Consider the following 13,942-nt stretch of genomic DNA (forward strand, 5'->3'; position numbering starts at 1 on the left):
TCAGAGTACCACTGCAGGAATTGCTTGAATATTTTCTTCTCAGAAAATAAGTAAACCAGAAATGAGAGTTGAGAAAGGAAGACTTTCTCAGTTTAACAATGTACAGAGGAATATGTGCACCAGGGCAGTCTGTCAGCACCAGCTGATGATTCCTGCATCTGGGTCCTGTTTCACAGCAAAGCCTGTATTCCCAGCTTTGGAACAAAAGATTACCAGAGATAACTGATGGAAAACATATCCCAGTTATTGACTAAACAGTCTCACCTTCACCCTGCAGCTAACATTTTACAAGGTAAAAAAACTCCTTATTTATCCAAATAACCCATTTGGTGTATTTCTGCTCCAGATAAATGAAACAATATTCCATTATAATCTCTGGCCCTGTTTTATCTTTTTCTATGTAATCTTGTTATGACAAAATCACTTTCATTTTAATTAATTTTTTTCCAGATACCATCTTCATAAAACTAGCACTCAGAGAGGCGTAATCATTATTTTTAATAGACGAGAGTTAATACTTGTTAAAAATACTGGAGGATTGTCACTACTTATGTTTCCTGTCTCCAAGGAGAAGAAGAGCGAGGGTTCTTCAGATCTGCTTTTCTAGGGTGATCTTTCTACCATTTTAAGACCTGGTCTCCAAAAGTGGGTAAGTGCTGGTTGTTTTTCAGCATAGAAATCACCTGAGATTATCAGGGTGTTTCAATGGCACAGGTTTAAAATAAAGCCTAAATACTTGACTGCCTGTGGGATGTGACTTTTTATAGAACTCATTTTTAGTTAACAGCTTTCTCTGCTTGGATTGAGATTTCCAGTTCATTCCATGTTTACCAGTGGAGAGCTACAAGGTTGCAACAATGTTCAGCTGCTGGCATCATCCAGCCTGAGCTAAGATGAACAAGCCTAGAAGTGAATGAGAATGCAGCCTGTGCCTTGATTTCCTTGGTGGGAGGGGAAGAAGCAAAGATGACTGCAAGTGTAGGACTCCTAGCAGTTCCAGCTTTGCCATGGCAAGCATATGCCAAATATTTTCTAAAGTGACCCGGATTAACCTTCTTGTAGTGGCAAAACCTGTGGGCCCCTTTCTCCCCATGCAGGCAGAGCTGTCAAGGACACAGCAGTCCTGCCTCACTGCTGACAAGCCACAGGCATGTCTCAGGTGCCAAAGGGCATTTCATATGGCCCCAATAACCTGTGTTTAAGCAACAGAGCTGTCCCCTCCTGACAGAATGGTCCCAAATGGGGCTTTGCTCCCAGGCACACCAAGGACACACAATCCTGCTGCTTGGCCAACTTCTGAAGTTCATTCTCAGGAATACTCCCACTGATCTAAGGCATGCCAGGGTTTCATTTACTGCTGGGAAATGTGAAACCGCTCTGGCTAAAGTGTCTTAATTAGGCCATTAGAGCCTGGTATAAAATGGCTGAGATAAACAGGGTCAGGAGGGCAAAGGATATTGTCAGTGCATTGTAAAGCCTTTGCTGCTCAGCTCAAGCTGTCCAGAAGCACATTTCCATGAAATAAAACACTGGAGCCCTCTGTGTGGTGGCTCCCGGAGAGCCCCTGGATCAGCGCTTTTCAGGTAGTCAGCACGTGGGCAGGGAGCCAAAGCTTCTCTGCACACTGGTGCCTTGTGCTGCTTGGACTTTCAGTTTCTAATTCCGGTGTGTTTTAACTTAGTCCAGCTTCGGGGTTTGCTGCGTGTGTTTGGGGCAGTTTGAAGGGCCTCATCTTTGGTTTTCCTGTCCAAGGGCTGGTTCCTGAATGAGGGCTCTGGCACCTGTTTTCCTCATGGATTTCCAGGAAGGATTTAACAACTGTGGTGACTCTAGGAGACTGAGCTGGAAGAATGTGGGGAAGTGTCAGATCTAGGGCCTATATTTGTGTGTACACAGAATCACAGGATGGATTGGGTTGGAAGGAACATCAAAGCCCACCCAGTGCCACCCCCTGCCATGGGCAGGGACACTTTCCACTATCCCAGGTTGCTCAGAGCCACATCCAACGTGGGCTTGGATGCTTCCAGGGATGGAGCAACCACACCTTCTCTGGGCAACCTCTGCCACGGCTTCACCACCCTCACAGGGAAGAAATTATGCCTAATGTCCAATCTAAACCGATCGCTTTTCAGTTTAAAGACATCCTCCCTTCTCCTATCACTCTATGCCCTTGTAAAAATTCACTCTCCAGCTTTCTTGTAAGCCCCTTTTAGGTACTGAAAGGTCCTATAAGGTTTCTCCAGAGCCTTCTTTTCCACAGGCTGAACAAATCCTGCTCTCTCAGCCTGTCTCCATAGGCGGGATCTTTCCTAGCATTTTTGTATACCAGTGGGTTCAAAAGAAAGTGGCAAATCCAATATATTCACCATAAAAGAGCAAAAGAGGGACCTCTGGAATGGCATAACATACATCTAGATGCTAACAACCTTTTATTTAAATTTGGAAACTCATCATTTCTGATCTCAACAATTTATGCTCAGAAGTGCAATAAGGTTGGAAGTTGTAGATCTGAGAGACTAAATCTAAGTGTGAAACCCTCAGCTTGTTACTCACTACTAGCAATCTGCACACTCCTGTGACTAAATTAATATTCTTATAATTTAAGAATTAGTACTTGATCAGGCCCTTTTAAATTGTCTTTATTCAAACAGTATTTTTTTAAAATACAGTGGTTAACAAATACTATTAATGAGTTTGCTTGTAATTTGGAGACCTGTCTCAGGTAACTCACACCTGAAAAATCATAAAAAATATATAGTTTGATTCTTAGAACTGTTAGTGAAAATCACATTTCTGCTAAAAGAATGCACAGTATTTTTAAGAATAAGAGTTGCCTGCTGGGGATAACCTTACATTGGAACTGAACACTTCCATCCCATACTGAATGCGTGGTTTGGTGGGCTGGTCCTTGGTTTTGGGCAGTGAACTGAAGCAGAGTGGGTTTGTGCAGCCCCTCTGTGCCCCTTTGGCCACCAAGTTATGGCTTGAAGCCTCTGTGGCAACCATGCTCTCTTCCAGCTGGGCATGTTGGGGGAGCCCTGGCAGCCTGGCAGGGCCCAGGCTCTGCTCCAGGGGCCCAGCAATGGCACCAGAGGAATGGGCAGGGACTGATCCCAGCAGGTTCCACCTGGACATAAGGCAGAACTTCTGGCCTGTGCAGTGACCAAGCCCTGAACAGATTGTCCAGAGAGGGTGTGGAGTCTCCTCACTGGGGTTATTCCAGAACCATCTGGGCACAATCCTGTGCCCTGTGCTCTGGGATGGCTGTGCTGGAGCATGGAGATGGCACCAGCTGACCAACCCACAGTGGTCCCTTCATCCTGAGCCATCCTGTGATTCTGTGTACTCCTGCACAGCATTGCAGCATGCTCTGCTTCTTATTAAAAACAATAACTACAGGAGTTGTGGTTCCTGAAGCTTGTAAGCCATCAAATAGAGGGTGACACTTTCGGCGATCGCTCCAAGCACACTCTCTCAGCTGTGGGGAAGGGTCGCCGTCCCCTCACGCCCCCCGGTTTGGGCTCCCTCTGCCGCTGCCCCCCGGGTTCCAGCCCCGGGGAGACGCCCTCGGGGAACCACTGACTGGGGGTCTCGGCAGCCCCTCTCCGAGCCGGCAGGGGTGCCGGGGCCGCCTGCCCGGAGGCTAGGTGGCCTGTCCCGAGGCTCAGTCCCCTGCGCGGGGCGGGGCAGGGGCGGACGGGGGCGGAGGCGCGGGGGGCAGGCGGGGGCCGGGCCGTGCCGAGCCGCGCACCGCTCTCCTGTCAGCTCTCTCGGCACCGGGGCCGCGCTGAGCCCGCGGCCCGCCCGCCTCAGCCCACGGCTTCCCCAAGGATCGCTGTCGTTTGCTTTGAATTTATTTTAATTGTGGTTTGTTTTTTTTTTTTCTTTCCACCTCGAATGGGAGGAGCGCGGAACCCAGCTGGAAAATGAACCAGAATGTCTGAGAAAATGTCCAGCTTTCTGTACATCGGGGACATCGTGTCCCTTTACGCGGAGGGCTCCGTCAATGGATTCATCAGCACGCTGGGGTGAGTGGGGCCGGGCAGCAGAGCCGTGTGCGCTGCGCGGAGCCGGCCCGCGGGCAGCGCCGGCGGCAGCGGCACAGGAAGGGGCGGCAGCGCTGCTCGGTGGAGCGGGGAAAGTAGGAAGTGATGGGGAGCGGCGGGGAGTGAGAGAAGTTCCCGAGCGGGGCCCGGGCGGCCGCGGTGCGGGCGGCGGTGCCGGGATCCCCGCTCGGCTCCTGCCGGGGCTGCGCCCCCGCGGCGGCCCCGAGCGCAGCTCCAGAGCCTGCTCTCTGCCCTGCCCAAACGCCTTCCTACGGTCTTTATGTATAGCTGACCTTTTAATTAATTAATTAATTAACTAATTGCCCGTCCGAGAATTTTTGACAAAGATGTGAAAGGCAAACCCTTTGCTTTCTTGCTTATCGTCCTAATCAGCTTATTAAATGTGTATCCCTTTATTTCAGGTTTGTGTCCAGCACAATCTGGTTGTCAGTGATGAGATATTTACAAACATATGTTTAACTTCATGGGGATGCTTTTCCTCTGAGCTCTTTCTCTTTGCGAGGTGAAAAGATATATTTTACTTCACTGAACCGCTGCTTGTTTCAGGTTTTTATTAACAGTGACCACTGCAAATCACCCTTTTGGAATCCAGGAGGGAAAGCCTCAGCGCAGAATGACAAATACACTGATACATTTCTTTACATTGATACATTTTTAAAAACCATCCTGTAGTTCGGTTGCAGTGACCTGACCGGAGGGCACGGTGTTTGTAGGTGTCTGATGTTTGTAGGAGAGCTGCGGGATCTTCAGTGACTTTGTGACATGTCCTTTACCACTGGAAAGAGCTCCTGTGCTGCATTGTTGTAATGATGCGATCGGCAAGGCAGGTCAAACTCTAGTAAATACCTGCTTAAACATTAGTGGTACCCTCGGAGTAGCAGTGAAACTTGCTAGGGCAGGTTAATGTGTGCCTGGGTATCGCTCCCGTGTTTGTGGTAGGCTCCCCGTGTTCTGAGATCCCTGCAATGGGAGGACTGTTGGTTTGAAATTGTGAACAATGAATGTCTAGGTTAACTTGGTGTGCTGCTGTTACTGGAAAAGAGCTGGTGTTCAAGGTCTTTTATATTTCTTGATACCTTATTATTGCGTCCAATCCTTGCTCTTCACTCTTCTGATCTGTTCACAAGTGTTTTTCCGTGGTGTGTTCCTCTATTGTTAATTTGGTGCCTTGTCTCTCCATGACTCCCCGTGTTGTCTCACATCTTTTGTTTTGCTGGCTCTTACAACTTTAAATTCCATCTGAAAAATTTTGCTTTCTGAAGATGTAAATTGCTGGATATTGTTTCTTATTCTTGTTCTCCCCAGCACTTTCTTTTTGCTGGCACAGACTGTTGCTGGTTGGTGGTGTTGTTGTGTCTCATCACTGGGTTCTGTTATCTGGAGGAAGCTGCATATGCCATGCTTTTGCTTTTCATTGTGTTCCTCCTTTCTGAGAACACCTGCTAATGGCATGGATGTTCCTGCTGTGACTCGTGCTTGGACAGCTTGAATATGTTTTGGCATCACCCTGACACAGTATTCAGACTGCTTATCCTCCCCTGATCCCTCAGAGTTAAGGCAGGACATTTACTCCCAGTTTTATGTGGGAGAAGCCAAGATCCAGGCTTGCCTAGGGCACATGGGAGCTCTTTACTAAAAGAAACAAGTGAGCTCGAGCCAACAGGTTCTATCCAGGCTCTCTTTTAGCCAGGGAACCCAGCTCAAAAAAAAATACCTGGGAGGAGACAGGAGTTCAAGAATGCTGATGTACCTCTGTTGGCTTTTCAGTACAGCCCTTTTTTGGCCTGCTCCCTGGCATGGTAAAGGCAGCTGCAGAACCAAGACATAGGAGTGGAGGAGCTCTGGGAAGCTTGAAGTCACCAGTGGAAAACTCCCATAGCTACTCAGTTGGAATGCTGACCTCTCTGCTGGTGGTACAAGAGCTGGGACTGAAATTTAAAATTGTGATGTCAAGTGACTTTATCTGTGCCAGCTGTTGCAATTGCTGCCTTTCGACTGGCTGCAGCAACACAGGAGGGAGAAAAACCTCTTATGTTCAGGGAAAAAGCTTGGCCAGTTGCACTTTTGGTGTGCAGCCATTGCTGAACTCCTGCACCATCTGCAATCCTTCAGGTTCTCTGCAAATCTCTGTAAAAAGGAGGTCTCATCTTCCAAAGGTGCCTCTAAGTAGTGAGGACAAAGTGGGGTAGGATTGGGAATGGTTACTTGCTTCATTTGACTGATGGGAATCCTTGTTTGACTACTCTTGCTTGGGTTGCTCAGGATGCTGTTCTGAAAGGTTAGCTTGCCCAGCACCTCTCTTACACTACTGAGCCCACTGGGGAGTCTCATGCTGTTTCAACAACTTGAAATCCAGCTCAGGGCTAGTGACTGTTCAGCAGAGAGAGAGTCCTGTTTATTTTAAACAGTCAAAGGGTAATTGTTTCTTAAACAAAGCATGAGCAAGGCCATTCTATAAATAAGGTAAAAAAGCGCACAGCACCTCTCCCAGCAGCGCGTCTGTCATGTCATTGGACATCACTCCTTGAAGGGTTGATCCAGCTCAACACATGAGTTTTGAGGGAGATTTCAAAGCATAGGCTGTTTCTTGAATTTTGGAGTATTTTTTCCTCACTTTCCAGTGCAGAAATTTTTACATGCTCCGTGTCCAGATGATATGTTGGGCCAGGTTGATATCTGCTGTAACCTGAGAGTAGTAATCTTGCTCTGGTGTAGTTCAGGAGGTATAAACTATCTCTTTTTACGAGACAGAGAATCTGTGGCCCTGTGTCCAGGTGAGCATGCTGAGAGGTGCTAGATGAGGGCAGAAGTGCCTTTCCACACCTCCCCTCTACAAAGAGGCTTTGAGAACTGCTGGAACTACATTCTGTCAGTGGGTCCCAAAGGCTTGGAACACTTCTTGAAGCTGGAAGAAGTCTGTGTGCTTGCCCTTGCCCCTCCGTGTCTCTTGAGTGGTTTCAGTGCTATAAACAGCTGTTAGATGTGAGCATGAAGGCTCTGCTTTCAGCTTTGATCTCCCTTAGTAAGAGGAAACTGAAGCTCTCTCGTGCACCTGGGGCTAGTGCTGTAGGGTGAGATGGGAGCAGGGAAGTCGGGCACTGCTGTTCCAATTCTTGCTCCTCAGTCTATGTTTTAAAAGAGAGCAGTTTTGCTCAGTTTTGGAAGAAGAGGTGTAACCATCTGTCTCCAGGAGAATGTTCCAGGCTGTGGATCCCACAAGGAGAGGGGCGCTTCTGGATCATGGTAAAGGAGAGGGTTTCAGGCCTCAGCATTCCCTGTTGGCTACTGCAGACCTTTGGATTCTTGAGCTACTGAGAGCCCAAGAAATTCTCTGCTCTTTTTTCCTGCTTGGCTTTGGGCTTCCTGTGGGTTTGGATGCTGCTTTGAGGTGCTGATGATGTGTAGTCTGGCTTTACCAACATCAAGGCTCTCTGAGTTTTCTCGCTTGCCCTCCTTCCTTTTAAAAAATGAGAATGCTTTTGGTAGCTGATAGTTGAGGAAATGTTTGGGAAAAGCAATTTACATCCATTGGTAGCATTCTGTCATTGCAAGATAGGTTTGATACTGGAGTATTGAACTATGCTAATTCTGTAGGGCTTTCCCTTATTTCTTTAGCTTTTAGTGTGTTTTGGCTTCTGCCCAGTTGGAGGCCTTATGACCCACGGGACATGTATGGCAGGGCCAGGCAATGAATCCAGTGATCTCACATTGTCCTAGGCTGGTGTTGAGACCACCTTTCCCAATATTTTGGCTGTGAGTGCTCTCAAATGATGCATGGTGGCAATTAAAACTGCATTAATCACCTATCGGTACAATGAGGGGAAGAAAATATTCTTCACCGGAGAGGTGGGGAAAAAAAAAAGGTAAGTAATGACAATGGCCAGGATCAGCTGTAGGAAAGTTTGATGATGGGCCTGTTAGTCACCATGGGGAGCTGCATTCCTGTCCCACCTCCATAAATGTACAGTGATAGATCTCCTGGAGCATAATTAATGGAGCATGCAGCAGGGCCCACCTGCTCTGTGATAGTTTGCCCTGGATGATAAGCGATGCTGAAACTTACTTCTAATAGGCAGCAAAAACTGTGTTGTAAAATATTTTGGACTCATTTCCTTGCATGTAATGTTGATTTTTCTTGAACAACTTCTCTTAATTTGTGGGAGTGCTTGCTGGAATTTTCTTACTCAAAACATCCCAGATTTATTCAGGTTTCTTCACTGGGTTTTTGTTAATTAGTTGTCTTGTTAAACTTGGGCTTCACAGAGGGTTTGAGTCAATCATCCTCTGTAAAGAGACAAGATTAAATAGAAAGTGCTTAAGAAGCAGCATAAATCAAAATGTTGCAAGTATAGCAAAGGCTGAAATATGTCGTCTTTCTGGCTTCAGGAATGGTGCTAAGACAAAAGATGTAGTGACTGATGATGCTTCCAGGAGCCAATGTAGTGTTTTCATCAGTGGACTCATTTTTTCAACCTTTCCTGCTGTCTGCATGTGTAAGCTGTGGTTAAGGAACAGAGTATCTGTCCTTTAATTCATAGCAAACTTTTCTTTCATGTGCCAGCTGGAAAAGGGTAATTAGTCAGGAAAGAATAAAAAGCCTGAAGAAAGAGAGAGTGACATAACTAGAATTAATCATAATTTGATTCTAAAACATAGAGAATCAAACAATACCTAAAAGAGAGACGGGAGTATGAATTTCAGCTTTTCTGTAGGAAAAAGTACTTGTATGTTTTGTTTCCTAGGTACTTTATCCTCTAGACTGATAGAACCAATGAAATGTGACAGTTTTGATTGTGTGATTCTGATTTTTTTTTAAATACTGTCTAGGATTGGCTTTTTCAGGCATATGTTCTCTTGGTTGTCTTTCTAATGCAGCAGCCCTGGTCTGGATTCTGCGCCTGCTTTGAGTATATGATGATGTACACTTTTCAGCTGCACAGTGTATTTTTCTGTGATAACTAATAAGCTATGCATTATTAACTACTTTCACTGATCTTACAATAAATGCCTTGTAAGTGGAAATGTAGGCATATAAATACACCTCTATATCTCACATACGTTGCTATTCAATCCATATATCAAAGCTCTATCCTCTGTAATTATCCACTCTCACCAGCAATTAGGCACTGCTCCAGCTTTTATAACAACCTTATTTTGATGCTTGTTTTATATACTGTAACAGCAGTGCCATCTTTAAATAAACAACAAGACAAAGCTTTCCACAAAGCAGCCTCAGGGGAATGTAGCAGGCCCAGGGGAAGTTGGTTTGTTTCAGAAGTTTTACTTATTCACAGAACACAGCCTCAGTGTGAGAGAATATAACATTAGGCTTAATTACAGCAGTATGATTTATGAGTCTGTATGCTTAAATGTAATATCCTTGGTTCAAAGGGCTTATTCTAAAACAGAGTTGGAGAGAAAATGGGGGTTTGGGAGAGAACTAATTGACTGATGTGGAAGTGAGTTTACCTGCTGTGTGGTGGTACTGGAAAAAGAGGGGACTTGGATTTTGAATTGAGATAGGTCATACAACTTCTGTATGTATGTTCAGTTCTCAGCTGGGCTGTGGATGATGTAGGGAGTAGTCAAGAAAGAGGGGGGAGATTGTTTGACCTGAGTGACCTGAAGTCTTTTCTACCTTGCTTTTCCATAATGAGGGGATTAAACTAGACCACCTGTGTGTGGTTCTTGGTGTCACTTGAAACCACAGTTACCTGTATTTTAAAAGTACTGCAGAGGAAGAAGTCGGTCAGTCTCTGCCTTCCACAGCCTGGAAGATTATTTCGCAAAGGGCATATGGACCTTGGCTCAGCCGGGTGTTTCACAGCCTGGTGAGGTCTTTGGAACCCTCCCCTGACAGTGCTGCTCAGCTGGAGCCTGAGCCTGTTTGTTGGGTGACAGCTCAAAGCCGTGTCCTCTGCACTTGAAAGTCTGGTTTCTGCTTGCTTGGAAAGGTCTGCTACTTCTTGTAACAGAAAAGGGATGTGGGTGAAGCTCCATCACTTTGATACGCTTGGTATAAAATGGAGAAAAGAAAACTAACAGTAGTTCAAGGTTTACTTTTTACCTTGTCTGTGTTGGATTTTGGCACTTGATCAGAGATGCATATTTTAATTCTGTTAAGGATGCAATCCCCCTTATGACTGATTCCTTTAAACCTTCAAATCCTACAAATTTGTTATTTGTAAATCTGATTCCATCTAATTACTTGAACCAGCAGTTCCACCACTATGTAGATGTGTAGGCACTTCCTGGTTTCAGCTGTTTATGGTGCTAAACCTTGATGTTTGGGACCCAGGGTAGATGCCTGGAGCTGAATGTTTTGTTGTAGAATGTAAAATGTAAAAAAGTAAAATGGCCTTTCTGAGAACAGGGTTAATCAAAAAACCCCAAACAACTACCTAAGCAAACAAAAAAAAAAACAAAAACCCCTAACAAACATGTTATCACCATTTTTCAATAAAACCCAAGAGTCTTGCAGATGTGTGTCAAGAGTCTTCCTGAGGGCAGGGCTTTCTCCAGCACCACTTCTCCAGCATGGAGGGCTTGTCTTTCTCTGCCCCTGTGGAGTTTTGCCCATGTTTAGCAGGTGTAAGTTGAGGAAGGATTTTAGCCTAAGACTTCATGGGCTGTCGTGATACCTGCTTCTTGCTGGGGGGCAGCAGTTTTACCTGGCAGGAACAGCTTCTGTCTGCTGACACTGGGCACCAAGAGCCCTCACCGTGACCTGCATCTGTGTGGGATGTGAATCCCAATTCTCAGGATTTCTAGATTCCTTTCCTGGGAGGTTGTGGATGGATGGAATGTAGGAGAATAGAGATAGTGATGAAGGTAATCTCACCACTAAGGAGTTACAGCTGTGCTAATTATCAAGAATTAGGAACAGGCCTGCCCTTAATAGGCCACAACTAGATCCAGTTAGGATGGTGTTTGTTGGCTATGTTGTGAGGAAGAAGGAGTCAGTACTGCGAGAAGCTGCCCATAAGAAATCACCAAGAAGGTATGGAGCTTTTGCAATAAGGTGACAACAGGAGGTTACAGGAGAGCTTCAGTTGTCCAGCTGCTTTGTGTTCCCTATCTCTGAAGAAATAAAAATAATTTCTGGTTTTGGTGCCTTGGTTCACATCAAATAAGGAACAAACTGAGAAATTACATTCTTGCAAGGTAAGGTTTTGGAAACAGAATTAAAAAAGAAAACCACAGGGTTAAAATGTACTTATTCATGTTTTATATTAAGTACTGCTTGAGGTTTTGAGGGGCTGTTTTGGCTGTGGTAGCCAAAAGGTTGTGTCAGGAATGGTCTTGTTGCTGTTGTTGCTGGTTTTGTGACTCTACCTCAGTCTCTAACTACTTCTTATCCTCATTCTTATCCTCATTGCATGTTTTGATTGCTGTTGAACACAAATACAGTGTTGTCCAGAGTATGTGATTTAAAAACAATTCTTATTCATTGCTTAGTAACAAAGGAAAGAGGACCCTGAAGAATGGGCTATAGGCTGCAGAAAAGAATGTGAGGAAAACAGCCTCCCTTGTCCTTCCAGTGCTCCCTTGCTGGATGATGAAAAGAAAGAAGAGAGGTGTGTTGATGAGTTCAGGATGAGCAACAAACAGAGCAAGTGTTAGAAGGGAAGTGGTGCTGAAGAGGAGCAGGAGCTGCAGTTACCAAGAGATCTGCAGCCCCTGCTGAGAGAAAATAGCTCTAAAACCTACTGACAAACTGTTCCCTTCAAAGGGAACAAGTCAGCTTGCCTTTGCCACCGTTTACTTTGCTATTTCAAATGTTTGAGGCCTGTGCTAAGGTTTCAAATACTTGAATATTTGTTTGTTTTTTGTTCTGAAGGTTTTTGACTTTGTCCAGGAAAATGAGTGTTTTATATCACCTTCTCCAAGAGAATGTCTGAGGTAAAATGCCAGCTCCTCAGAAAGAAATTGCAGTTTTAAGATTGCCTATGATAGTTTTTGTAACAACAAAAATTAGATATAACAAATCGTGGTGCTTGGTAATCTTGTTATGTAATAAAGTTTGGAAAATTAATTTGAAATGTCCTTTTAGGTCATTGTTGCTGCATGAATGAAGGTTTTGGGTTAAAATTTGTATGAAATTCTTGGCAGGAGGAGGCTGGACGAGCATATTCAAATGTGGTGGTTATCACTGGGTCCCTTCCAACTCAGCTTGCTCTGTGGTTCTGTGATTTGACACCAAATTGAGCTTCCTCCAGCTCTTTGCTGTATAATATTAAAACAGTAGTCGACTTCTTCTTCTTTGACCTCTGACAGATAAAAATCAATTGCATTTAGAAGGAATATCAACAAACCAACCCTGAAACGAGGCTCTTTATATGCAACTCAAAATACAGAAACTTCTTGTGATTCAGTGCTTGGGCTTCTTATCTTGATTTTCTCTTAGAGGCTTGTTTGAATTTCAAACAGCTTTTTTGTTCCCTGCACTTGACACACACAAGTTAATCAGTGCTGCAGGGGCAGTTGAAAGCACACAGAATTAGGGAAACAACTGCTTAAACTCTTAGTAAGCCCCAGATTTTTTAATACTTGCTTCTTGCAGTTAAAAGACAGGAATCCAGTTCATAAGAGTAGATTTTGGGTACTTCTGTCACATGGAGCACTGTGATGTGGAAAATTTAACTTGGCAGCTTTAGAGGGCATCAAAGTTGGATGTAAGCAGTATAATTTTGTCCTGAATCTTGCAATACCTGACTTGATTTGTAAAATCCCAACTCCTACAGCTCTCTTACTTTTGGATAGCCTCAGCTTCTCCCTCATGTGCTTTGCTAAAATGTTCTCAGTCTCCTTTTCAGTTTGGCTAATTTTTTTTTTACTGTTCAGAAACTATAAAGAAAGAGAGGAAGCAAAACCAATGTATTAGGAAAGAATGGATATCGCTTTTGAAAACAGAGATCTTTGTTCAGTTGTGAATGCTGAAAAACATTCAAATGCATCACTAAGAAAGTTTGATTCTTCTGATCAAAGAATAAAAGTTTAAAGCCTTCCTAGAAGGTTGGGATAAAAAAAAGACCCAAACCAACAAATTGACTGTGTGGAGTGAAAAAGGTTAACTGCCTGTTAATAATGTTTTCTTTGATGTTTTGGACAATTTTTTTAGGTTATCAGTTTTTGCTAAGGTGGTCTCAGTTTCAGCAGAATGCACTGTCCTTGCTTTGCTGCCTGGCACTGGTGAGGGTGCCAATCCATAAACTCCTGTTCCAAATCTGACAGGGCTCAGTGAGCTTGGTTCTTTACAGAAAACAGAAAAGTCAGGGTTTAGTGGAGAGTTTTTTGCAATTTCAGTGGAGTAAAATGAGATTTTCCATCAGGCTTGCTGATATAAAAATCAGGCAGGGCAACATCTACACTGCTTCTCAGGTTGAAGACAGAACTTAGTAAGTCAAACTTTACTGTCAAACAGCCTTCCTAAGTCCTGGACTGATGTATAAGTATTTTGGATTTTAATGTTGCTGTGAGAACTGTAAAGCTGATTACTTCACTAAATACAGGAAGTCCAAGTTTCAAATGAGAATTTCAGTTATCTCTGCAGATATCCTTATGTACCATTGTAGCATGTTATTTCTAAAGAATAACCTTGCCTTTAAATCATAAAAGTACAAAATAACATACAGAAAAATTAATGAATTTTTTTTATTTTGTCAGTGAGAAGGTAACAATTTATGTGTGACAGGCTGACCAAGCTAATGAAAGGGATGGAGCACCTCCCTTGTGAGGAAAGGCTTAGAGAACTGGGATTGTTCAGCCTGATGGGAGCCTACAGAAAAGATGGAGACAGACTCTTAACAAGGGTGTGAAGTGACAGGACAAGGGGGAATGGCTTCACACTGACAGAGAGGAGGTTTAGATTGGAT

At 44.3% G+C, this 13,942-nt stretch overlaps 1 protein-coding gene across 12 annotated transcripts in view; it reads left to right on the forward strand.

The window, feature by feature from the left end:
- Window positions 1-3,738: 3,738 nt before the first annotated feature.
- The window catches only part of ITPR2 (inositol 1,4,5-trisphosphate receptor type 2), a 245,188-nt gene continuing 234,984 nt past the window's right edge, over window positions 3,739-13,942 (forward strand). For 5 of the 12 annotated variants that reach the window (XM_064420745.1, XM_064420738.1, XM_064420739.1 and 2 more), the window contains exon 1: window positions 3,740-4,028. Coding sequence is in view for 6 of the 12 variants with exons in the window: in XM_064420738.1 (XP_064276808.1) it covers window positions 3,937-4,028 (92 nt within the window). In the remaining 6 variants the exon portion in view is untranslated. The other 7 variants (XR_010362601.1, XM_064420759.1, XM_064420744.1 and 4 more) reach the window with 5 other exon arrangements.

The sequence above is a fragment of the Passer domesticus genome, chromosome 5, assembly GCF_036417665.1.
Source record: "Passer domesticus isolate bPasDom1 chromosome 5, bPasDom1.hap1, whole genome shotgun sequence".
NCBI classification, from domain to species: domain Eukaryota; kingdom Metazoa; phylum Chordata; class Aves; order Passeriformes; family Passeridae; genus Passer; species Passer domesticus.